We start from the raw sequence: 26025 nt of genomic DNA on the forward strand, positions 1-26025 counted from the left end.
TTTTGTTTATTATTTATCTATCTACCTATTTATTTAATATTTCACATTGGAGCGAAAGCATACAGTATTTGTCTTTTTCCATCTGACTTATTTCACTTAGCATAACACCCTCAAGGTCCATCCATGTTGTTACGAGTGGCAAGATTTCATCTTTTTTATGGCTGAGTAGTATTTCATCTCACATATACACCACATCTTTAGCCCTTCATCTGTTGAGAGACATTTGGGTTACTTCCATATTGTTGGATAGTATAAATAATGCTGTGATGAACATAGGGATGCACATATCTTTTCTAATTAGTGTTTTTGTTTTCTTCAGATAAATACCTAGAAGTGGAATGGCTGAATCATATGGTAGTACTCTTCTTACTTTTTTGAGGAATCTCCATACTGCTCTCCATAGTGGCTGTACCAATGTACATTCCCACCAACAATATATAAGGCTTCCAAAAGATAGACTTCTAAACATTCAGAAACCTCCCATATTGTCAATGTCCAATGTGTATTCTCACATTAAATATCTACGCAAACTGTTTGCCACCTACTTGTTAAGTGTTTAAAAAACGAACTAGGTGCCATCCTAAACTTCTTAAAAGGTACTTAAACATCTGTTTTAGTTGCAAACTAATGCACATATTTATCACTTATCTAGATTCTATAATTTTTCTTCTGGATTAATGTAGATTATCAGAGCAAGAGTACCCAGTGCTTAATTTCAGTCCACCAAAGAAAAGCTTGATAATCTCGTCTCCAAATCAACAAAGTAATTAAATGTAAGTTTAGTTCCTGGGAAAGTTTGTTTTTCTGAGTATGATTTGCTTGATTGAAAAATGAGAACTGTGTGACACAGCTTTTCTTTTTTACCTTGGTTATCGCAAAGCTGTGAGCTTAATTCAGGACCCAACTGCAAGGATTAGCTTGTCTCAAGTACCTAATAGTAACTACCTCTTTAATATCCCTAGGTGGTCTTATCAGATTTTATCCTGTTTTATGTTATATTCAAACTGCACATGCTTCAAATCCTTTTAGAATAGTTCAGTAAATAAATGCTATAGAAATCCATATGGCAGGATCATTTGCTGAGCAGTAAAGAAATTTGTTCACCAGAATTTTAATTTGTAGAATAATTTTCATAAATATTACAAACAAAAAATTTAATAATATGGTTTTTACACATAGTGGTTAATTCTATTTTTAAAAATTTACATGCCTCAACCATTTTTACTTTAAGTACCATCATATCAATTACTTTTTCAGTAGTAAAGTAACAACTACTCAAAATAGTGATGTAACACAGAACTGAACGTTTCCTGATGGTTTCCCTGTGCTATTTCTAACATGCTAAAACCTCCAAAAAGATTGGTCCAGTGATAGAAGGCCCATAGTAATGTGACCTTGAAAATAACACAATCAATGATCATCCTCACACTAGGACAGAGTGAAGTCCTTGGCTTCTAGGAGGCAACACCTTGAGGAAAGGTAAGGCTGGATGAGCCTCCAGTATCCTCCCGGCCCAATCTCCATGGGATTTATCTACTAACCAGGAGATTGCAGGAATAGCACCACTCTTTTAAAAGCCCCAATCAGCCCAGGACCCAGAAATGTATCCATATCATTTAAGGTGGTCGCACACCCAGCAGGGAATAAGACATCACCAACACAAACCTATCCCTGCATGTTTCACTAACCTATAATAACAAAACCCTGTGTTTTATGGGAATGAAAAATTTGGACTTCACTTACTTATGGCAGGGTTTTGCTCTATTTGCTAAAAATTGATTAAAAATTAAGCAAAAGTCATCTGGGGTTTTTAGTTTGTTTACTACTGTCTCCAATGCTCAACTACTCTGACATTAATTGGAGAAGGAAGTGATTATCCATATTTAATTTAGCTAATTAGTTAAGTAATACATTTTTCAATACTATAAAAGTTTACTAGCTGTGTTAAAAAGGTACACAGATAAATAAATCCACTGACTGATAGAGATCATTTGTGAGAAATATTTTCCTTACGTTATGATGATCCCGTTATCAATAGAAAATGAGTCAGAAGGTAATCCAGCAATATTCCAGGCTCGAATTGTCACTGCTTCTCCCAGAATACTCATAAGGGAATAATCATCTGAGCAGGGGATACCTCTTCCTTTGCACAAATTTGTCCACTCCTTGGTCTGGTTCTTTAAGACATACACAGAAAGATATAAAAATGAGGTTGGAGGTTACCAAATGGATACCTTGTAAACTCCTCAACTACGCTCTGAGTCTACAAAGCATTGTTGAAACTCTACCTCAAAAATGATTTGTGTTCATCGTATTTTTCAAAATCAAATCATAATTTAGAAGCTCTACTATGCATTCAAATGAAAATTATATATAATGTTAAGATAAAATTTAGATAGATCACTTACTAGTGAAATCAGAACTTTGTATCTGGAAAAAATAATTGCCAATTATGATTCCAAAGCTTCTGTTGACAAAATACATGGAGATCACCATGTTTTTCTACACATTTTCTTTAAATTATAAATATCAGCACACCTTACTACAATATTGTGGTATAAAAGTAAATCCAATTTGAACCAGTAGGGGACACAGAAAACATTTGTGTCTGGCTCTCACATGTCCTGGGGGAAGGACCAGAGCAGGGTTATTAGGCACCAATAAGGATCAGGGCACATACTGGAGTTTTGGATACCCCACCCGGGGCACCGTTTGCTAGGATGCTCAGGAACCAGAAGCATACTTCAAGCTTAGGTTCACACTCAGAAAATCAGAAATCAAGGTCCAAATTGAGGTTATAGATCAAAGGGTTCATAAACAGTGAAAGACATGACTGGAGAGAAAATAGGTTAGAAAGTGGCAAGGAGAAGGTGGATATATGCGGTGTTGATACCAGTCCGTGGGCAAATGAGGATGCCGTGTGTACCAAGTGGAGCTAGCTGAGAGGGCATGGTGGGTACTACCGTCTCCCTCGGGTTCCTGCTGAGTAGGGTGGACCAACATTCCCTTCGGTTTGCACATGAAAGGCTATGACAGTTTGGGGACAGCTGATGATTTTCATGACCTTGATTAGCCGGTTATTCTGTAGAATGACCCACAGCTGGGTCTGTGTGGTATTCTGTCATGAGTCAATTTAGGTTATGCACCTTTGGCAGGAATATCACAGAAATGATACTGTGTTCTTCTCATTGCATCTCATCAGTGGCACATGATTTCAAACTGTCCATTTATGGATGACATTTTTATTTTGATTAAGGCATTGTCTGCCAGGCTTCTGTCTCATAATTATAAGATCTTAGGTATGATTAAAGCTTCCTTGGATGGTGGGCCATAACACAAAGACACTCCTATAGATGAGAGGCAGAACTCTTTGTTACTTACAGCTCCAAATGAGAGAAATTGATACACAGCCTCCTGATACACAGGAGGCTGCACCTGGACACAGAGTAACAGCAAGGTGGAACTGTAGGGGGCAGTTTATAAACATCAAGCAGAGTGGGCTGGAGTTAGCTAGGTTTCCAGGGCTTCCTGATGACTGGGTCCTTTGAATAGTTCCACAGGCACCGGGAAGAAGGGGCCGTCCTTGGGTGTTAGGTATATGGGGGCCTCTGGAAGTTGGATATGTGCCTATTGTAACCCAGGACTATTAGAACCTGAAAAGGGAAGTGGTTGGCGTGAGGGCTTAGCAAACTGCCCACAGAAGGGAATTCAGAGTTGTTAACCATGATTCAAAACTGAGTTAAGACAGCACACTCACGTGTACTTAATGACTATCATCTGGGTTTTTACTTGCTTTGGTTGTTGGCACCAGGACAGATGGCATGGCTATGTAGGGTGGAGGAGAAGGCAGCATTTCCAGTTTGATTCTGGCTCCTAGTACACAGTTCCTATGGGCATGTTTTTGATTTTTCGTTGAACACTTTTGTGGGGAGGTCTGAAGGTTTTCTCAGATACAGCTTGATGCTGGTATGGGCATCGTAGCCAGTGATACGGGGAAGAAGTAGGGAAAATGAAAGCCATAGTTGCTGTGGAATGCTATCTATAGTTGACAGGTGTAGTATGTTATCACAGATGAACTGGCTTAGAAATTTAAGCGGCCAATTATACATCTGCAAGGGTGTAGCAGCAGAGCATAAGTGAAATGAACATGAGGGCCTCTGAACAAGCATCTCAAAATGCAAGCCAAGGATCTTGGCTGGTAATCAGGCGGTAAGATAGTTGGTGGAAACGGAAAACTGACCACTAAGGGTGCCATCTTGGTGAAAGTAACTACCGCCACCAAAGCAGTTTGACTTTGATTATTGGTAGGAAAAGGTCCCTCAGAAAGTTCAAAGTAATTCAACTCCAGGGCTTGTATGTCCTTACAGCTTTGTAGGATTTTGTTTTGGAGATAGGCGTGGGCATTACGATCGAATACTGTGGGCCCAGTTATGCTAGGAGAATGGAAATTTTCTACATTTTATTATGAGGAGTGCCAGAAACTCTACAAAGGGGTTGATGAATAATTGACAACTACTCAGACTCAAGCTTAGAGGGAGGGGATCTAGCTACTTACTGCAGGCTCTTGGTATCCAGAGACTTTGATGTTAGGAAAAAACCAAGATTGTTTTAAATCCTTTTTGTCTTACTTGGGTTTCCCAGTAGCAGACTCTGACATGAAGATTTATCTGAAATGATTTATTAAGGAAGGGATACTAGGAGAAGCAGTATAACGACCAGGAAAAAGCCAGTAAAAGGTGAGAGATCAGCCAAAGTTCTGCACAGGTGGTTACACCTTATTCCTACAGGGGGTGTAAGTCATTCCTTGCATTTGTTCCAACCAGAGGAAGGGAGACAGACCTTCAGGCTCTCACCTCTGTCAGTCTTTCACTGAGGCCAGCCTCAGAGGGCAGTAAATTCCCAGCCAATTTTAGCTCTCCAAGCACTGCGCAAAGTGAGTTCTAAGAACCCAAGGGAAGTCTGCCAAAAAAGCCACAGGTGCTGGTTGTTGGACGTGAACGCACAGGAAACCAGGTGGGGATCTGGGCAGAGCACTGAAGTTGCCACTATTACCCTTGTGCTTAGAATCGAATGGGAAACTTGATGGGGCGTAAACTGCCGGCTGCCCTGACCCAGGAGAAATAGATAAAAGAGACGATTACAGAGCAGGATTCAGAGAATGAATTCAAAGGAAGGAACAATGACGTTAGAGATTAGTTAAGTAAAAGCCTAGGTTGCTACAGTAAAGCAAGGAAGGGATAAAATTGCCTTCAAGTCTTCTTAGATGGGACGGGATAAGGTGTCCTCCTGAATCAGGGGTGGGGACAGTGCACAGAAGTTCACAGAAGGAGTTACGAGCTTTGCTTGGGGCTTGTGTCTAGTTTAGTGTTGCTTTGCTTCTGTCCATAAATTTCAAGGTCTCAGTTCAAGCCTCAATGCTTCCTTGAAGCATTTGTGTAGTGGTCTAACTGGCAGCCCCCATTCTGGTGGAAGCAGGTGACTGGGGAGTCAAGCAAGATGCAGTGCTTTGGAAGGAGTCGTCAGAGAGGGCTGGGCTGGGAGGAGTGGCCCTGGCTGGTGACTTCCAGCATGGCACTGGAATGCTCAACAGGAGCCAGTGCAGACACCCGGGGGTATGTTGGGAACCAACAGAGGAGTGTAGGAGGCTCTGCAGGTACCACTTCCATCCTTCCAAGTTGACACAGAAGAGTAGCAAGAGGGCTAAATTAGGATTCAGGTGACAACAAGTCTCATTTCTGCTCTGTCATTAACCAGCTGTGTGGTTCTGAGCAGTTTTCTTAATCTTCATAAGCCTCAGTCTCTGAAAATGTCGAGCAAACAAGTCTATGACTAGGTAAATAGTGTCATGTTAAAAGTTAATTATCTGAACTACAAGATGTCAATGCCATAACTGCAGACAGTCATTCAGACACAAATGAAGACAGAAAGCTAAGAAGAATACGAAAGTCATGCATCAGGACAAGGGCTACCAGAACCAAAAGATAAAGACAGAAGCATGATCAATGTGAGGATTTTAAACTAGTTTGGTTAAAAGCAAACAAGCAAACCAAAACAGTGGCCACCAAGAATCAACCCTACTTCAGCGAAAGCCCTGAATTCAAGTGAAGCTCAACTGAGACCACGGGCAAAGCGAATGCTTTGTAAAACTTGATAAAGCCACACACAGAAGTGGGTTTTCATTTACTCTTTCTCTCCTCCGTTGACACCAGAAGCTATTGGCAAATGTTTCAAATTTCTCTCTTCTCTTTATTTTCACTGCCTTCTTCTCCTTTTAATTTTTCTAAATCTCTCCTCCTGCTTTGACAGGGCCATGTCCTGGGTTGTACTCCTAGAGAGAGCTGAAAAATGTGCTGGGTGTCATTGAGAAAGGGACTGAACAGTGGAACAAAAAGCTGGGATAAGAAGTAGGGGTCAGGAGTTGGATCAAGGAGGCAGAATCCGTCAAAGGGGTGGGAATTCGAAGCAGGGAACCTGGTATTTATTTTCTTAGGAAAGAAGCCACTTATCAATTGGGTTTTAGGTAGGTTCGTCTTTTCCTCCCATAAAGTATCAGTTTCTCAAGTCATTTGGAAATGATTTATTATTGAGATTCATAGAGAGTAGTTGACTAAACACCCCCCAGCTCCCCAAAATATCCTGATACGTTTATACTTGTTTAAGAACTGAAATTTTATCATTAGAGTCTACCATTTCACATTACGTTCTAAAGTAGATCTTTTTGTTTCTAAAACAATTAGAAGAGTATTTGATATAGCACTTTTTTGGCTACCAAGCTAATTTATTGAATAATTAAAATACACAACTAGAAATCACTTGAAAACATTTTTCTCCCTCGTACTTACCAAAAAATCCAAACAAACAAAAAACCCCAAGATTAATGTTGATTGTAATGGGAGGGTCAGGAAGAGACCCTAGAGGTCGATGAGTACTCCCTACCTGTCGATAGTTAGATGTAAAGGCTCCGAGGTAAGCGACGACCCCTGAGGAAATGAGGATGTCCCCTGTCAGGTTGATGTACAGCTGCCCCAGCTCCAGAGCTGTTTGGCTCCAGCGAGTTTTCTCACCCCCAAGGCCTCCGATCAACTTTTCAGCTCGTTCTAGCTTTTTGCTACACAGGTCAACCTCAAAAATAAAAGTAAACTTTTATCAACATCTACAAGGAGAATAAGTTAAAAAATTATTTAAATTTCTGCAAGATTTTACCCTCAGGGATAAATTTTTACATTACAAACACGCCTGGAATTAATTTTTTTTAACGCCCTAAAAGAAAAATGTGCAATATCTAACTATGAAGATCGGCAAGTCCATGACCTTTTAGAACATTTTTCATAATAAAGTGTATACTTTAATATAATTTGTGAAATTTGTAACAGATATTTATCATATAATGCAAAGAATAGCTCTATTAAAGGAAATGAGCTACCGTATGAGACACTGAAAGTTAATTAAGTAATAAAGGACATCCTCTTGCAAATATAGATGTTTCCCCTCCATTTTAATAATCTAAATGCATTTTATTTTAAATATTCTATGAACGTTTTCCCCTCATTTAACTTGTGGTTGATTTAATGATAATTTTAAAGGTTAAATGTTTAAAAGTTTTAATAATTTATGCTTACTTACAAAGCACAATTTTCAAGTTGTTAAATTGTGTCAACCTACTCAGACACTTGCAATTAACCTTAAATTAGGACATCAATCAATAGTTGACAGCCTACTTTGTGCAGAAGACTGTCAACCAAGTTTGATTATACATAATTAAGCAATGTTATTTTAAAAAAGAGGAAGGGTAATTATGAATATGGCAAACTTTGGGAAAAGCTATTTCAACCCATGCAATAGCAATATTCCAACAGAATACCTGAATTATTTTGATTAATTTTAAGTGACTTAGCATCATTATTCTTAGAAGATGACAAGATTAAGTAAAGGTTATCTTAAAGTTCAAAATGAAATAATTTACATGAACAGAGGAAGTAAATAATTGATAAAAGCAGAGACATTTAGATCATTTTGGAATAAGAATTTGTCTTATACTTTTTCTTATGCTATTAATATTTATATTAAGTAAATGCTTTTAGATTAAAAGATATAAAATACTGTATCAGTTTATCTAAAGATAGGTTTAAAAAAAGCAGAAGGTATGTAATTGGTAATATTTTTGATACTTCCTAAATAAAAACCTTTCTCTCTTAATTTTCCCTCCTTTAATATCTTTTGCTTCCTAGTTTCTTTCTTCACCCATTCTTCTTTCAACAGTATTAAAATGTTGAATCAGGTCTTGGACTATAATAAAGTTGCCATCAGAAGCCACCAAGTAAAAATATTTTAGCCAAAATTTCTCTTCCAAAAGTAGATTTTTAATGCACATATATGCATGCATTCAATCTACATTACCATAATTTTCCAACATTTTATTATGAAAAGTTATTTCAAACATACAACACAGTTGAAAAATGTTTACAGTGAGCAACCACATACCCATTTTTTAGTTATATTATTTAAACTAAAACTGATCACTTGGAACCCATGCCTAATCATTGGTCACATTTTTAAGATTAGCACCATGTTACATATTGCACAAATACAGAATTTGTGCACATATCCTACAGAAAGAAGCAGTCTAGTACAATGAGAAACAGCATAGCTATTAGAGTCAGATTGCCTGGGTTTGGATCTCAGCTTAGAAGCTGCACTGACCATGAGTAAGTTGCTTAACTTTTCTGTGCTTCAGTTATTACAAAATGGTTCAAAAAGATTACCTCCCTCAGAAAGCTTTTGTGAGAATCAATGAGATAATATACATTGCTCTCAGAACAACAGTGCCTTGCATATAAGCACGCAATAAATGTTAACTGTTATAAAATGTTTTGACTTTTTTCTGGAACATAATCAGACTCTAGCAATTAATTTTTGCAAATGGTATCACTATCTAAGAGCAATGATTTTAGTCTTAAAAACATTTTCAGTGGACACACTATGGTTCTGGGTATTGAGTTCTAATCTCAGCTCTGCCGTTCACTCTTTTTTTTAAAAAAATAATTTTTATTGGAGTATAGTTGATTAACAATGTTGTGTTAGTTTCAGGTGTACAGCAAAGAAAATCAGTTATTAACTCTTATATAGCCTAAGTCACTTAACATTTTGGTTCTCCATTTTCTCACTTATAATGAAGAATGATTTAAATAATCTAGCTCAATATTCTAGTAATCTACAACAGAGCTTACTGACAATTTTCTTCTTTTTGTGGGGTAAAGAGCCAGAAGGTAAATATTTTAGGCTCTGTGGACCAAGAGGCAAGAATGAGGATATTATATAGGTACTTATATAATCATTTAATATATAATCATTTAAAAATGTCAAAACCATTATTAGCTTGTGGGCTGTACAAAAACTGACAATGGTGGACTTGGCCTGCGGTCCACTGTTTGCCAACCACTGACCAGGAAGAAAACAGGGTTGCTGTGTTTGTGCCAGCATGAACATCATTTTTATTTAGAATAATTGAGGATTTGCCCATATTTGTCTGTAGTATCCTATACCTGGTTTTCCAAGTCAGCCTTCTTTTGTTTATTTAGTTCGAGTGTGTCCTGAAGCTTGGCCAGCTTGTCCTGAACTTCCCGAAGCACTGACTGCTTCTTTCTGAGACCATCCATGGCAATTTTAAGCTCCCCTTCAGCTGCAGCCAGTTTTATCTTTTTGGGAGCTACTATTTTTGCCACTCTGCCAAAAGTAAAATTGGAAAATTAAATACGTGTTTAATATTCTAGTGTACTTTCTGTCACTGAATTTACTTTTCTAATATCCTTACTATAACTCAAAACACATCTTCATGTATAACCTATACTGATTTCTATATTTTATATTTCATTTAGGAATCAGTCAAATCTGATCTCAGCACATAAAACATGACTATTAAAATAGATATCAGATACACATAATGTTTTCAAATAAGTAATTTTTTTACCCAAAATAAAATATTCAGTTGTCACCAATGTCAATTTCGGTGATTTTGGAAAAGGAGAATAAGCATATACATGTAAAATAGAGCAGTGTTTGTGGAAACTAGCCTAATTCGTTAAGGCTTAATTATGATGAGAAGAAGGGTATTTTATTCACATCATTTTACTCTTTCATTTTTAAAAAATTTTTATTATTTTAAATAATTAAATGGGTTAATCTAACTATTTTATTTTCATCTCAAAGTAGTTAAAATGATTTTCTGTGTGTCCACCCACTTCCTCAGTTCCCCAACTCTTTTTTTTTCTCTTCCAGTTTTATTAAATACATCTAAGAATGACACTCCTGTCTTTATATTGTACTTTTCTCAAATTTCAGAATATATCCCTAACTAAAACCAGCTATCTTATAAATATGTATGTTGGTAATAAAAGGGATTATTAGGAAAAAGGATGGATCTAAATTCTCTTTTATCTGGAAAATGGAATTAAGTCATGTTATATTTCTAAATAAATGATAAAACATTAAATTAAAATTTATCATTAACATAATATATCATGGTCCAAAATATACACAGCCTGTAATATATATGTACAATGATTCAAACTGTTTATGAGTTTGAAAGACATCCAGTAATAGTTCCTGTTTTGAAGAAATAACCAAAATTTTTTACTGTTTTGTATATAAGTATTTCTCATACAATCATCAAAAAAGGCTGTTTGTCTAAACAAAGAATAAATGTTAAGGGTGGTTTTCAAAATGTGGTCCAAGACATGTCCCCTCCCCTTCAGGGACTCCAAGAGGTCCTCCTTGTGCAACTAAACATCTGAGTGAGGCTGCATTTTCCTCATATACTTCAATCAAAACAATATATCCCACAACAGATTGAATGAAGAAGCAGATCTGAGAGTCCAGCTGTCTTTTAAAGCACACAGTAAAGAGATGTGCAAAAATATGAAACACCACCACTTTTCTCACAACTTTTTTTGAAAATGTGGATTAAAAAAAAGTTACTTATGTAAACATGTGGAGTTTTTTATTGCTATTTAAAAATGAATATTTTTAAAAATTCTCAGTTTTAATTTCTAATATGGTAGATAAAAAAGGTTTTGGGGTCTGCAATAATTTTTAAGAATATAAAGGGTTCCTGAGTCCAAAAAGTTGAAGTATCATTGTATTATACTATTTAGTTGGTATAGTCTTGCCTCCAGTAAATATGTCATATAACAGGCATTAGACAGGATTTTCTGAGGACCCTCTCACCTATGTAGCTCTTTATATTATTTAAATGGCCAAACCTGAAAATAAAACACACCAGTTCATTTTCTTTTTGTTAGTACTTACTTGTCATACGAATCCATTGCTATGACCCATTTGCACAGACCTTCGGCTGCTGTGGAAGCATTTCTAATCTTTTCTGGAACAAAATCTGGATTTGGAATATAATTTTTTCTTATGATGTTCATGTAAGCTGGAGGAATATTGTCCTTGTCATATTCATGAAGTGACTGTAGAAATCGAATGTCACCAAGAAGTCTTTTGGCGGGACCCCAGAAATCCTCAATTTTTTTCCCTGAACCCGTTGGGTCAGGGATTTTGTCAGCTTTGATGCCTTTCAAGATGCATACAGCTTCCATAACAAGCTTGACACCAGCGGGAGGACTCTTCATGGATTTTATCACTGTAATGTCCTTGAAATAATAACATGCTATTATTAAAAAAGAATTGTTTACATATGACTTGTAATCGGTTCCTATTTTCAAACTAAGCCATAAGATAGAAACTCACCGTTCATTGGGTAGAAATGATGAAAGTGATAGAATTGTGTCCAGAAGTGTTGAGAAGTTTATCCCAAAGGAAAAGTTACAGACAAAAAAGAGGAACGGGAAGATACCCTATATGAGATTACTTATGACATGAAATCTACTTCAAAGACACAAGAAAGAGAGTTTTGGCTGTCACAAAGTAAGAGTTTTGTTGCTTCTGAAAAGCTATAAATGTCATAGATGCAAACAGAAAAACACAGAGAAATTATACATATGAGTGTCTCCTATAAACCAACTATATATAGTTAGCTCTTGTAAACATTTTCCTTTATATTCCTCTATATCTTTTTCATATGTATACGCTATAAACCAGTGTATATGCTGTATTTTAACCAACGGAATCATAGTATACTTAACATACACGCTGTTTTAAAATCTGTCCTATTTCAATCACAATACATAGCGAACATCCGCTCATGCTAGTAAACACATCATTTTTAATGGCTGCATAGATAGCCTTCCAATGCATAGATAAGAACCATAATTCTAATACCCTATTTGTGCCTTTTTCTCTTTTTTACTATTACAATTGCCATATTGAATTAAAGTCTTAATGTCTTTTATTGTTTTAAAGCTTTTGACAAATACTGACAAACTGCCCTCCAGAAAGCAGAAGGGTGCCTGCTGCTTTACTACATACACCCTTAGCAACACTGGTAGGCATTCTGACAGGCCAAAGAAATTTTATTTTGATCTGTATTTCTTTAAATACAAATAAGGAATGATATGTTTATTGACACTTTGTATTCATATGTTTATTGATTATTTGTATTTCCTCCTTTGTGAATTAGTACTTCTTTATACCATTTACTATCTTATCTTAGAGCTTGTTATTGATTTATAAGAGCTTTTCACATAGAAGCATATTAATATCTTGTTTACCATACAGTTGAAAAGTTTTTCCTCAGCGTTTCTAAAGTTCTGTCCATGGTGTTTATATCAAACAAAATGTGTTGGTTTTTAGGTACTAAAATTCAGTACTTTAAAAAATTTTTATTATTTATGAAAAATACAAAAGAGAGCATATACATTATGAACAATATTGCTTACTGTTTTTTTGTTCCTGATTTCTTATACCAAAGAAATCCTAGGTTTTAGTTTACATTCCAAGATTATTAACATCTGACCTATATTTTCAACCATTTTTATAGTAATATAACTATTTATATTTAAATTTCAATCTGAAATCTATTTTGGAGTAAGGTGTGACGAAAGGATCTAACACTTTCTCCCTTACCTCATCCAAAAGTTTTGCCAAGATTCCCAACACTATTTATTTTTTAAAACTCACCTTTATCTTTCTTAATTGAAATGTTCACTTTCACACCTTAATTTTTAATGAATTTCAAAGCTTAGACATGCTATTATAAAATATAACATTATAAGCCATATTATGTATCACAAAAAACAACTGACAAACATTGACATAACACTTTATCATATATACTGTAAGGTATATTCCAATTACAAGTGTCTAAATATGAAATAGGTGCACATAGCATCAAAATATGTACTTGGGTCTTATACCCCTGTTGATTAAAGTTGCTCTGCAAAGTTCCTGAAATAACAGTTGTTGTACGGTTGTTTAGAACATTTGGAAGCTTGCTTCTTTTTCAAAATTGTCTTAGTTATGCATGTACATTTCTTTTTTTCCAGGTGAATGAGGGAATCTTTTTCCCAATTTGAAAATGATTTCAATTGCATTAAATGTGGAGACTAATTTGGAAAAACAGACTAGATTGTAGCACACAATATTAAGTACTTTCTTAAGCTATGATGATGCGTCTCCCAGCAAGCCTGTGGCTGTGCTCTTACCTGTGCAGTGAGAGTGTCAAGGGCAGCTAGAGCTGACTCTAATACAGGCAAGGCCCCTGCCAGGTCAGCATCACATTCATCTTTGATGGCTTTGGCAGCCATAGCTTGTTCATTTGCTACTGTTTCATCAGCTTTCACTACTTTTTCAGTTTTGGCAACTTCTACAGACTCCCTCTCAATGATTATCATCATTTCATCAACCTCTTTGCTAGCAACTTTTAATTGAGGTTGTAGAGCCTCTAACTCGAATTGCATTGTGGCTACTTGAGATGCAGCAGAATCCAGTTTATCCAAACCCACTTCGTACCTCTTTTTCATTTTCATTACTTCACTGAAAGCAAAGATAAAACAAGGTTAGCTGTCAGGCTCTAGCTCCTCCTTCAAGGAAAAAAATTAAGTGTTCTTGAGCTTTTCAGGCTTTTTCAAGGCATAACTAAAGAAGTGGACCTACTGTATAGCACAGGGAACTATATTCAGTATCTTATAAATAACCTATAATGGAAGAGAATCTGAAAAGTTATAAATATATATAACTGAATCGCTTTGCTTAATACCTGAAACTGACACATTGCAAATCAGGTATACTTCAACTTAAAAAAAGTGGTTTGAAAGTTTTTCACATATATTAACAATTTTGTGAAAAATATAAACTCTAGAACTTTAGATTGTGTGCAATTAAAAGTAGACAGTATGTCTTGGGATTTTTTGTATTTCCAGTACCTGACACAATATCTAGGCATATAACAAATTCAAAAGATAAATACACTAAGTATAAGGCAAGGAACCTCCTCATACCGAGATGAATGATGTGCCTCTACAATTAGTCACCTTGGGAAGTTTATTCCAACAACATTATTGCTCCTTAAAATCTTTTTATAATCAGTTATTTTAAATAGACTTCAGTGCCCAAAATACATTATTTTGAATGCTGCCAAATGTGGCATATAATTTTAAGATGTGTTAAGTATCTTGAAATAGGAATTTTTTAATTTAAGATAAAAGTGGCCAATAGAGAATAAAGCTCAACACTTTTTTGGTGCAAAATTATTATAAGGTAATAATAATTGATTCAAAATAATGTTTTTTATATATATATATATATATATATATATATATTTTTTTTTTTTTTGGTGGTACATGGGCCTGTCACTGTTGTGGCCTCTCCCGTTGTGGAGCACAGGCTCCGGACGCGCAGGCTCAGTGGCCATGGCCCACAGGCCTAACCACTCTGCGGCATGTGGGATATTCCCGGACCGGGGCACGAACCCGTGTCCCCTGCATCGGCAGGCGGACTCTCAACCACTGCGCCACCAGGGAAGCCCAAAATAATGTAACATTTTAACATACTTTAAATTTTTATCTGCGTTCATATGTGTTCGAGAGATAATTATACATTATGAGTAGAGAAAACGCTCCTTTATAATTTGTTTCATTTTAAATATTTGAGATGCCATAATGTCTCAAAATAAAAGGTGACACATTTTAGAAATTCTCTTCAAAACGTTGGTTGGAGTAGGTAACAAACCAACCTGATAATTGTCTAAAGGTGGAAGCGCACTCTTCAACTGAGTGCTTAACTGGCTTGAGCTGGAAAACTGAAAAGGCTGTCATGGGGAAAAAAAAACATTACAAGTCAGGACATGCTATACTTTTGGCATTTGTGATTCCCTCCGAGCAAAACGTGTTACAGCAATGGGAACTGAGGAGACTGGATAGACGATACCATATTATCTGTGAGTTTGGTTTCAGTGGAAGCTTTGTGGAGCAAGCACTGGAAAAGTCTCACTCCTGCCAACATGAAGCAGTTTCAGTGTGGTGGTTCATCCCACATGATTCTTTGCTGGCTAAAACACTGGTTTCTTGGCAGGGAACCTGATAACTTGCTTCGAGGTTACAGTACTACCTGGCTATAAGGAGATCTAAAGATTTTAGCTATTAAAGGAAGAATAACTACAGGGTGGGAATTCTAGTTGAGGTAAAGGAGAACATTTCTAAAAAGAGGAAAGTAGAAAGGCCAACAAGAATATCTAAAAATGCCTAGAAAACTATTACTTTCAAACTTTCTCTAAGTTTGTATATCATTTTTATAATCTTTCTTCCAGTTAGGATGGCCTTAAATACTGTGAGCATATAATCAAACAGAAAGATGAGTGATACCCCCAAATTAATCAGACTCCCCAAGCGGTTTTGATCTCCCTGGATGGGAAAATATGGGGGGAGAAGAGCAAGATTCCATTAGGTTAAAGATCCTAAGATCTACATGGTAAGAAATAATAAAATGACAGCCAAAGAAATAGTAAAATTCAGCTAAGTTGTGTAGCAGCCTTGGGTGGGACTTGCAGATTTCATTAGGTAGATGGGAAAAATACCATTGGTATGATTCAACACGGGGTGTGTGCCATGATGAATAGGAAAGCTATGACACTCCTGCTGTGGAAGGCATTACAAAAGTCACTATAAATATGGCTAAGGAGTTTCCCAGCAGTATCTAGGTAGCATCTTGGACAATACGAGAAAAGGTACTTCAAAATGCCTGAGATAGTGAGTTAGCCATAGGAAGATTTAGAATGAACTATAGTTAATATGCAAAAACTAAACTTATTATTTTTTTGTCAAGGAATCTGTGCACATTCGGTGTTTTAAGTATTTTTTTAATATTTAGAAGAATTTGGTCTATTAGATGAACAGATCAGCCTTGTACTCCAATATAAGTTATGTAATTGATCAACAGAGCTAATTTGTGCTTTGAAGTAAAAAAATCTCATTAAGTTTTTAGACAATAGTCAAACACTGAAAAGAACTTAAGGCTTACCATATGTATAAGTTTAACTTACTAGATTTTCGAAATTATTTAAGTACCTGGGAAAGTTTAGTTTGATAAATCAGACTTCAAGAGGGAAATAAAAATATTAAAAATTACAAATGCAATATAAAAAATTGCTTAAATTCATATAAGTTTATTGATGTTTGTATTGATGTTTTCAAATAAGAGTTTACTTAAAGAAGGAAAGCTGGTTATGTATATTGAGTGGCTGTCTCTGGGTTTCAGCTGTTCAATACCTAAAGAGAAGGTTTATTTATTATCTAATTACTTATTAAAGAAAAATTACTCCCTAGTGTTGTTTACCCAATAGCATTGTCGAAGTATCCTGGAGCCTTACCACAGCTCTGAGTGGTACACCTTCATTCCTTAAACAAATATGATTATGCATTTATCATGTGCTGGGCAATGCATCTGCACAAAAGAATAAGCCCTGTTCCCTACCCTAAAAGTGTCTGTGGAGTAAATCATTTAATGATGTAACAAAACTCACAGTATATACATATATGAAATAAATCTCTACCACATCATTGCTATGTCATTTTTGTCCACACAAATGTTTTAAAAACCACCATAGCTTACTTTGAAATAAGAAATTTTGTTTTTACCTCCTTTTCTTTTCCAACAACAGTTTGAAGGTAGAAATTAATTCAAGATAAGAGGTAGGAGTCACGTAATTGTATCTTTGAAGTTCAACATAGAAGGATGTCGATAAATCTACAGCAGAAGTGTGAAAGCTTTTACACAACTCAATACAGCCATCTCGTATTTCCTCTGACATTTCAATGTCTTCCAAGAAGCGGGAGGCAACTGCCTGTAGTGCATCTTCAGGCCAGGACTGAATTTAAGATAAATGCTTTAGCACATGATCCAATTTACTGACAGGAGTTTGTTATTACTGCGGTCCTTCATGGATGGTGGAAATGCAGGGGAAAACATGAGGGATGGGGTGGGACAGACACTCATGAGGAAATTCCCCCAAGTATTTGACCCCTTATGACAGGGAGCCAGTAACTAATGTGTGCAATATTAACCCTTCATGGTTTGTTCAGGGGTTAGAGAAATTGGGCCTGAGTATTGCAGGAGCAAGGAAGAGAAAAGGAACTAAATTTATAGAATGTCTATCTTTGTGCGCACTCTACTATTATTATCTTGTTTAATTCTCCCAACAATTCTGAGGTAAATGTTACTATCCTTTCCCCTAAACTCCAGAATTAGATCAACAACTACCTCTTTGATTTCTCTTATAACCATCTCAAACTCAACAAGTCTAAAACACGGTTCTTATCTCCCCCAAAATAGTTGCAGTCCTCCCCAACTTAGTCAACATCTCCACCATACACCCAGTTGCTCAAGCTAGTCATCCTGATCCCTCTCCTCTTCCTCAATCCTACATCTATCCCAAAAGCAAGTCCTATGGGCACCATCCCTAAAATAGCTTCCAAATCTTTTCCATTCTTTCTATACCCACAACCATCATTGCAGTTCAACTCTCTGTTACCATCTTCCTGGAATTTTCCAACAGTGTCCTAAGTGGTCTCCCTGCTTCTGAGCTCTATGCAGCTGCCAGAGTGATCTTATCAAAGGCAAATTAGCTCTTTTCACACTCTCAATTTACAATCCTTCAAAGACTTCCCAGCACATTGAAAATAATATCCGGGGCTTCCCTGGTGGCGCAGTGGTTGAGAGTCCGCCTGCCGATGCAGGGGACATGGGTTCGTGCCCTGGTCTGGGAGGATCCCACATGCCGCGGAGCGGCTGGGCCCGTGAGCCATGGCCGCTGAGCCTGCGCGTCCGGAGCCTGTGCTCCGCAACGGGAGAGGCCACAACAGTGAGAGGCCCGCGTACTGCAAAAAAAATTAATAATAATAAAATAAAATCCGAAGCCCAACTTGTAAATCTCTATCTGATCTGGCGCTTCCCACTTTTCTGACCTCAGCTCTACGACTTCCCCCTCAGTTACTGTGCCCCTGTCACCCTGATTTTCTCTCACGCCGTTCATTCCTTCTACGTAGCTCCTTGTCTTCACTAATTTATTCTCTTACCAGATCCTCTCAAAACTGGCACTTTTTGTCCTTCATCTTTCCTCGTAAAGGTCACTGATTCAGAAAACCTACATGCTACCCTGTATGATGAATTATTTTCCACTAATTTGCAAGTAAGTAAGCAAACTCAAGGAAAGCAGAAGCCTAGTCTGTTTCATTTTCCTATTCACCTCCAGCTTTAGGATAAGACCTGCTACAAAGCAAGAGTTCAATAAATATGTTTTTCGTGAAATAATTAATCTTAGCAGGAAATGGAGGAACAAAGGGGCTATGTAAATTCCCCAAGGTCAAAAATTCTTATGTGTTAGATCTCACTTACAGGATCTCTGCCACAGCTTGCAAACTTCCTACCCCACCCCCTTGTCTGCTCTGCACTTCCTGATACTGAAATTTACTAGAAAAAGTGGTCTCTGGGGCTTTCTTCTTTTTGATGTCCTGTTGGGTTTGCTAATGGAAAGAGGCTGGAAAAAAAAAAAGAGGTAGAGGCATTTCTACCCTTCTTCCTTTCTAGCAGAAGCTGAGCTCTAGGTTTTGGGTTCCTGTTCCTATCAGACATTCCTATTTCCACAGCTCCAAGTTCCAGTAACACTTCTTCCCCCCATTCCCTTTTTTACCCAACTGTAGTAACATCTTCTTGCTACACTCCACCAGTTCCTGCCTGACCATCCCTCTCAAGTTCCTTTAATCCTGCCTACACCTCTATGAACAGTCCCCTCATTCAACTTTCCTCAGTGAGGCCTTCCAGGGTGCTCTCTGCTCCCTGTCAGGAAGCTGACTGATACACAACTTTATCCTAAAACTTTCTACAATAAATTGATGTCAATGACTATATGCACTGGCAATAAGAAGTTATTCTATTATAATGATTTTTGAATTATAATTTCATAAAATACATTATTATTGATCAGAAAATTCTGCTAAGCTACAATTTGGTGGGGGGCTCTAAAATAAGTCATGCTCATGATGGAGATTCAATATTTCTAGAAGTCTATATAAATTTACATGACAATACCTGAAACCAGTCAATGGTACAGCAGTTAACAAGAGCAGGGAACTTTCTAAGATGAATCCGAAATGCATCTCCAATGGGGCTCATGGCAAGGACAACATGCAGTTGGTTGCGGCAGCGATCGATAAACATGTTGAAAAGAGCTATGGGGCTTCCATCAGTTTGTTTGGTTTTATCCCGTTGGCGATCTAAATGACGCATCTTATCACATATCTCCTGCTTCTCATCCAAAGCAAAGAGATCCGGAACCTCCCCAGCATTTAGTAGATTGTTGACATCTTCTAGAAATGACTCCTTTTTAATCTGAGTATCTGTAAACAGGAAGACACCCTGCATCTCCCCTTCTGCACATTTCCTTAAGATCACTTTTAAGTCTTCATGCCACTCAGAATTATCGTAGCCCTTGGTGATTTCAACCTGGAAAACTGAAGAATCAGCCATGTGGGCAGCTAATCTGGTGACAGACTGCCTTCCACTCCCTCCGACGCCAACCAGAAGAGCATGGCTGCGAGGCTGCTTCAGGATCCTGGAAATTCGGCTGATGTGCTCTATGGCAAATCGGAATAAGACAAGGTTCAGGGTTTTTTTGCTCATATTGTTGTATTCTTCTAGGTGAGCTTCTACTATCACCCGGAGAGCATCTACATCTGCAACTTCTCTGTAGTTGGTATCCTCTCTCTTGGGATCATGGAAATCACAAAACATTAAGCTGTGTAGGTCATCTTCTTCCACCACTCCATCATTATCAAAATCCAAACTTTGAAAAAGCTCATGAAAATTTTCATGCATACAGTTTTTCAAGATTTCTTGAATGTAGTTGATCAGCCAACTTCTGTCTGCATTATCCACAAGGCGATCGTAATACACTCTAAGCACCTGTATAATAATTAAAAAGCAGCTTTAAGAACTGACTCTTCTATTTTTTTAGTTTCATTTCTGTGCTCATCTCAAGTAATATAAAAGGTGCTCTCAAGAAATTTCTATGGGTTTTATTAAAGGTATATCCAAATGAGGACTGGCTCATAATAATATTCACTTTAAATATTAATTTTAACCGTATATATTTGGAATAATACATAGTTACACTGTTGTCAATAAATAAAGGTAAATTGGGGGAACTGAAGTAGATTATAGATATGCAAAGAGCATTAAAGACTACAGAAGGGAAAAAAAGACTAGAGAAGGTAAGTGACTGCATTTGCTGCTCACTCAGATATAGATAACAGAGCTGGGCACTGGTATCTAGGGTTTTGCAACTCCCTTGAAGTGATCTTTTCCTTTTCTCAGCCAGATAACATCTTGAAAATTGTTCTCAAATCTATCTATCTATCTATCTATCTATATATATATATTTTAATAAAAGTACATTTTCTAGATAAAGAGGGAATGTCTTAGGTGGAGGGCAAATTTGTCTTATTTTTGTTGTAAGTAATTGCAGAGGGCAATCTACTAAAATAAATCTCTGCTTATCTGCACATGTTGTGGGACTGCAAAAAGTAGTTAATCAGGCTTGCTACATAAAATAAGTATTTCCTTAGAGTGGTATGAATGTCCCTTGGTTGCAGTCTGTTTGGGACTGAACTATGTTCCCCCGCATATTCATATGTTGAAGTCCTAACCCCCTTAATGTGACTGTATTTGGAGAAAGGTCCATTAAGAAGATAATTAAGGTTAAATGAGTTCATATGGGTGGAGTCCTAATCCTATCCACTGCTGTCCTTACAAGGAAAGGAAGCAACACCAGAGCTCTCACTCTTTCCCTGCAGACACACAGAAGAAAGGCCATGTGAGGACATAGGGAGGCCCTCTGTGAGCCAGGAAGAGACCCTTCACCAGAAATCCACACTGACGGCAACTTGATTTTGTATTTTTGGCCTCCAGAGGTGTGAGAAAATAAATTTCTGTTGTTTAAGCCACTCAGTCTGTGGTATTTTTGTTATGGCAGCACTAGTAGACTAATACACACAAAAACAAGTAATGCATATTTCTGTCAGCAAACTTTCTAACATTAAACCTGTCTGCATCAGCTTCTTCACCTTATAAAGTGGAAGTAGTAATACCTGCCTTACAAATCTCACAGATGCATGGCAAAAATGAAATGACAACAAATGTGAAAACACTACAGAACTGAGAAATGTAATTATTACAAACTGCCTTGGAATCAGCCTAACTGTGTTCAAGAGTAATGATTTTATGATTTCTTTCCTTTTGCTAACTTTGGGGTTTTTAAGCTCAAAATGGATTAAAGACCTAAATGTAAGGCCAGAAACTATCAAACTCTTAGAGGAAAACATAAGCAGAACACTCTATGACATAAATCACAGCAAGATTCTTTTTGACCCACCTCCTAGAGAAATGGAAATAAAAACAAAAATAAACAAATGGGGCCTAATGAAACTTAAAAGCTTTTACATAGCAAAAGAAACCATAAACAAGACCAAAAGACAACCCTCAGAATGGGAGAAAATATTTGCAAATGAAGCAACCGACAAAGGATTGATCTCCAAAATTTACAAGCAAGCTCATGCAGCTCAATAACAAAAAAATAAACAACCCAATCCAGAAATGGGCAGAAGACCTAAACAGACATTTCTCCAAAGAAGATATACAGATTGCCAACAAACACATGAAAGAATGCTCAACATCATTAATCATTAGAGAAATGCAAATCAAAACTACAATGAGAAAGCAATAATACTCCAATAAAGACTAAAAAAAAAAAAAAAAAACTACAATGAGATATCATCTCACACCGGTCAGAATGGCCATCATCAAAAAATCTAGAAACAATAAGTGCTGGAGAGGGTGTGGAGAAAAGGGAACACTCTTGCACTGCTGGTGGGAATGTGAATTGGTACAGCCACTATGGAGAACAGTATGGAGGTTCCTTAAAAAACTACAAATAGAACTACCTAATATGACCCAGCAATCCCACTACTGGGCATATACCCTGAGAAAACCATAATTCAAAAAGAGTCATGTACCAAAATGTTCATTGCAGCTCTATTTACAATAGCCAGGACATGGAAGCAACCTAAGTGTCCATCACTGGATGAACGGATAAAGAAGATGTGGCACATATATACAATGGAATATTACTCAGCCATAAAAAGAAAAGAAATTGAGTTATTTGTAGTGAGGTGGATGGACCTAGAGTCTGTCATACAGAGTGAAGTAAGTCAGAAGGAGAAAGACAAATATCGTATGCTAACACATATATATGGAATCTAAGAAAAAAAAATGTCATGAAGAACCTAGGGGTAAGACAGGAATAAAGATACAGACCTACTAGAGAATGGACTTGAGGATATGGGGAGGGGGAAGGGTAAGCTGGGACAAAGTGAGAGAGTGGCATGGACATATATACACTACCAAATGTAAAATAGATAGCTAGTGGGAAGCAGCCGCATAGCACAGGGAGATCAGGTCGGTGCTTTGTGACCACCTAGAGGGGTGGGATAGGGAGGGTGGGAGGGAGGGAGATGCAAGAGGGAAGAGATATGGGAACATATGTATATGTATAACTGATTCACTTTGTTATAAAGCAGAAACTAACACACCATTGTAAAGCAATTATACTCCAATAAAGATGTAAAAAAAAAAAGTAATGATTTTAATGTTTTCACTGCTGTCTGGTTGACATAATAGTGTCATCCTTTTTTCTAACAGCAGTAGCTACACAAATGGTATGACTGAAGCCTCCCACATACTCCCCCCACCCCAGTTCAAAAGCTATTCCTCTATGGGACAATTGAGTTTCCCAACATATGACAATAGTCACTTCCTCGGATTGAGATACTGAAGACCTCCTCCTTCTTATGAGAAAAAGGAAACTAAGACAACCTCACATATTGGGCATCAGTGTCTAAGCATGAATCAAGTATATTATTATCTAGCTGCAATTTAGCAAGAACCTAAGGCAGTGTTTCTCAGGGACTGTCAACACACATGAATCTAGGGCCCCACTCTGGACCTGCTGACTTAAAAGTTTTGAGGATGGCGACTGGGAAGATCTTTTTGTTTTTCTTTTTAAAAATCTCCTTACACGAGGTACAAAAATCTTAAGTGTACACCTCCAGGAACTTTTACACATATTTACACCCAGGTGACCACCACCAAGATCAAGATATAGAACATTCTCAATACCTTAGCAAGCTCCCTCACTCTCACTTCTGCTGATACCTGCCCTCCTCTCTTCCATACAGGCGACTATTATTCCATTGCCACCCCTTATATTTTTAAAAGTTGACACATATAATTTTCCATTATAAATCTAAATCTTTGCAGGGGAAGTAATTTCTGGCATATTTATATTGTATTTGTGCTTTGAATTCATTTGCCTCAAGGTCTTGATTACAAATTGCTTTAATTGGTCCATAATTTACACATCATAAAATTCACTCTTTTAAAGCATACGATTCAATGGTTTTTGTAGAATAGTCACATAGTTGTGCAGTCATCACCACCATCTAATTCTAGATCTTTCTCATCACCCCAGAAAGAAACCCTGTACCCATTAGCAGTCCCTTATTATTATCCCCACCCCATATGCCGCCACAGCCCCTGGCAACCAGTAATCTCCTTCCTGTCACTATGGATTTGCTTATTCTGGCCATTTCATATAAATGGGAAAATATTATATGTGGCCTTTTGTGTCTAGCTTCTTTCACTTAGTGTAATGTTTTCTAGGTTTATCCATGTTGTAGCGTGTATCAGTATTTCTTTTTACGGCTGAACAGAGCTCCACTGTGTGTATATAAACACACACACACACACACCACATTTTGTTTGTCTATTCATCAACTAATGTATATGAGTTGTTTCCACTTTTGGCTGTTATGAATACTTCTGCTAACACTCATGTACAAGTTTTTGTGTATACCTGTGTTTTCACTTCTCTTGGGTATATAGCTAGGAGTGGAATTTCTGGGTCATATGGTAACTCTATGTTTAACATTTCGAGGAACTACCAAACTGTTTTCCAAAGCAGCTGCACCATATAACATTCCCACAAGCAATGTTATTATCCAGTTGTTTTTTTTTTTTTAATTACAGCCATCCTATTGGGTGTTAGGGGGTACTTCACTGTGACCTTGATTTGTATTTCCCTAATTATTAGTGATGTTAAACATTGTTTCATGTACCTATTGGCCATTTGTATATCGTCTTTGGAGAAATGTCTATTTCTCTCTCCACTTCTAAATTAGGTTATTCATCTTTCACTATTGCTTTGTAATAGTTCTTTATGTATTCTGGATATTAGATGCTCATCGGATACATGATTTGCAAATATTTTCTTCCATTCTATGGGTTGTCTTTTCACTTTCTAGATAGTGTCTTTTGAAACATGAATATTTTTAACTTTGATGAAACCCAATTTATCTATTTTTTCTTGGGTTGCTTGTGCTGAGTATCTATATTTAACAAGCAAACCAGATGTTAGGCACATTAACGATTGAGAGCAATGCAGAAACCAAAGGGAATGCAAAATAGTAAGCCAGTTTTATATCTCAAAAATCATTTAGTGAAATTATATTGGGTTGTCTAGTTTGGCAAAAGTGTGTGGAGAGGAAACAGTCACCTAAAGTACTGAAATCTTTTTGAGTAAACAGAAATAAAGCGCAAGTTAAGAGTGTTAAGCTCAATCACTTTCTATTGTTTGAGACGGTGAGAACAATGTGCCTAGCACTGTGCTCAGCACTGTGGACAAATCCGTGAGGGAAAAAAATCCTCTGCCCTCAGGAGCTGGCATGCCACCTGCGGGAGATGGACAACCAACATAACAAATGAACTGTGCAGCATATTAGAAGGTGATACATGCTATGGAACTTTTCCGGAAAGAAGAAGAATAGAGCAAGTCAAACAAGACTGGAACTGCTAGTGGGATGTGAGGCTGCAGCACTAATTAGGGTGGTCGTTGTGCCTCACAGAGAAGGAGAGATTTGATCAAAGGCAGTAGGGAGCCAGCCCAGAGGGTCAACACCTGGGGGGAGAGCATTCCAGGCAGAAAAAAGCCAGGAGGCCTGTGTTGTGGGTGAACGAAGGTGAGAGCAGGAGGTAACCTGAAAAAACTGGGGAAAGGTACACATACAAGGTCTTATGGACTGCTGGACTTTTATTCCAAATTCCTCCCCACAAAGTCAGGTGCCATTTCAAGGTTTTGAGCCAAGGACTTAAGCTCATGACACTATATGAATATGAAGTAGTCACTAAAAATGAAGAGTTATTATATTATGAACCTTATTATAATGCCCAAAGAGCTCAACAGCCATTGTCAAAACTCAGTAATCTGACATCTGAGGCAGGACAGGATCTGAAAAAGGCTAAAAAGTTTAACTGTACATACCACAGATATACAACAGCAAATAGGAACTGCTCTCATGATTGGAAAAAAGCAAAGCATTATAATCCCACGTGACGAAGCATGTTATGGGTAGTAAGATGCCTTCTTTCTTCCCTTTATGCACTCATTTGACAATATTTCTGGAGTGCTTGTCATGTATCAGGCATTGCAGAAAGCAGTGACTAAATAAAGCTGCTGCTCTCATA

General features: G+C 37.2%; 1 protein-coding gene across 1 annotated transcript in view; it reads right to left on the reverse strand.

Moving 5' to 3' along the window:
* Positions 1 to 26025, reverse strand: part of DNAH7 (dynein axonemal heavy chain 7) — a 247305-nt gene that overhangs the window by 78166 nt on the left and 143114 nt on the right. Inside the window, exons 41-47 of the mRNA XM_079923963.1 lie at positions 19480 to 20352; positions 17031 to 17260; positions 13602 to 13932; positions 11305 to 11651; positions 9543 to 9723; positions 6937 to 7122; positions 2014 to 2177 (exon numbers count right to left, since the gene is read on the reverse strand). Of these exons, the coding sequence (XP_079780089.1) occupies positions 2014 to 2177; positions 6937 to 7122; positions 9543 to 9723; positions 11305 to 11651; positions 13602 to 13932; positions 17031 to 17260; positions 19480 to 20352 (2312 nt within the window). The remainder of the gene's footprint in view (positions 1 to 2013; positions 2178 to 6936; positions 7123 to 9542; positions 9724 to 11304; positions 11652 to 13601; positions 13933 to 17030; positions 17261 to 19479; positions 20353 to 26025) is intronic.

Source organism: Stenella coeruleoalba, assembly GCF_951394435.1.
Source record: "Stenella coeruleoalba genome assembly, chromosome: 6".
NCBI lineage: Eukaryota > Metazoa > Chordata > Mammalia > Artiodactyla > Delphinidae > Stenella > Stenella coeruleoalba.